Source organism: Mandrillus leucophaeus, unplaced genomic scaffold, assembly GCF_000951045.1.
Source record: "Mandrillus leucophaeus isolate KB7577 unplaced genomic scaffold, Mleu.le_1.0 Scaffold8, whole genome shotgun sequence".
NCBI lineage: Eukaryota > Metazoa > Chordata > Mammalia > Primates > Cercopithecidae > Mandrillus > Mandrillus leucophaeus.
In genome coordinates this window covers 594707-596098 of record NW_012108696.1, presented here as the reverse complement: position 1 = coordinate 596098, position 1392 = coordinate 594707, and the positions used below count along the sequence as shown (strand labels likewise).

The 1392-nt window shown below is 55.7% G+C and overlaps 1 protein-coding gene across 1 annotated transcript in view; it reads right to left on the bottom strand.

The window, feature by feature from the left end:
* NFIC (nuclear factor I/C (CCAAT-binding transcription factor)) overlaps positions 1-1392 on the bottom strand; it is a 116616-nt gene that overhangs the window by 49820 nt on the left and 65404 nt on the right. Inside the window, exon 4 of the mRNA XM_011967450.1 lies at positions 342-413. Coding sequence (XP_011822840.1) covers positions 342-413 — 72 coding nt within the window. The remainder of the gene's footprint in view (positions 1-341; positions 414-1392) is intronic.

The window sequence follows — 1392 nt, the reverse complement described above, 5'->3', positions numbered from 1 at the left end:
AGATAGCGCCACTGCACTCCAGCCTGGGTGACAGAGTGAGACTCCCTCTCAAAATAAATCAATGAATGAAAACAAAACAAAAACCCCCAAACATCCCATGGGACTGTAGAACCCTCCAGGGTCTCCCATGGGCTGAGCACCTCAGAGCCCAGAAGCTGGCAGCTCACAGTCGTGGGTTCCAACCCAGCTCCCTGGTCGCCTCTGGGCAGGCCCCTTAACCTCTCTGAGCCTCAGTCTGCTCCTCTGTAAAACGAGTGGTGCCAAGCAAATGATTCCTAAATAAAAGACAAGGACAGGGCTGTGCCCTCCACCCTTCACCGCCACGATGCCCCCAGACTCACCCAGCGTGATGGGCTTGCTGTCCTCCTGGTCAGAGCCCATCCCCGCCCGGGGACTGCCGCTCTGCTCTGCATCTGCAAAGAGAGGGAAGAAACATTGGTGACGTCACAGAGACCCCACCCCAGGAACAGATGAGGTGTTGGCGCCGGTGCCCCAGTCCTGGGCTGGGCCAGTGCTGTGGAGACAGATAGTGGCCCCGAAAAACGCCCAGGCCCTGGGGTCTCTGCTTGGGCCCTTCCCTTAGCTGCTGCCCTAGAGGGTCACGGACATCTGGCCAGGCACCTTGCAGACACCAGCTAGGCCCCTGTGAGCGCCAGTGTACCTGTATGCTGGGGTAAGCCCTCCGCTTCTGCAGGGGTGGCTCAGTCACGGATAAGAAATTAGACACCAGGAGTCTTAACAGACCGACGTTCAAATCCCCGCCCTGCTGCTTTCTTGCTGTGTGACCCTGAGCAAGTCACTTGCCCTCTCTGAGCCTCATCTGTAAAATGAAGTTCAGGCCAGGCATGGTGGCTCACGCCTGTATTCCCAGCACTTTGGGAGGCCAAGGGAGGCGGATCACCTGAGGTCAGGGTCAGGAGTTTGAGACCAGACTGGCCAACATGGTGAAACTCCATCTCTACTAAAAGTGCAAAAACTAGCCAGGTGTGGTGACACGGACCTGTAATCCCAGTTACTCGGGAGGCTGAGGCAGGAGAATCACTTTAACCTCGGAGGCGGAGGTTGCAGTGAGCCAAGATTGCACCACTGCACTCCAGTCTGGGGGACTGGAGTTGGAGGCCAGCCTGGGCAACATAGCAAGACCCCATCTCAGAAAATAAAATTAAACAAACAAACAAACAAAAAACCAAAACGGCCAGGCACAGTGGCTCACACCTGTAATCCCAACACTTTGGAAGGCCAAGGCAGCCAGACTCCTTGAGGTTAGGAGTTGAAGACCAGCCTGGCCAACATGGCGAAACCCCGTCTCTACTAAAAATACAAAAATTAGCCGGGCGTGGTGGCACGGTCTTGTAATCCCAGCTACTAGGGAGGCTGAGTTAGGAGAATCAC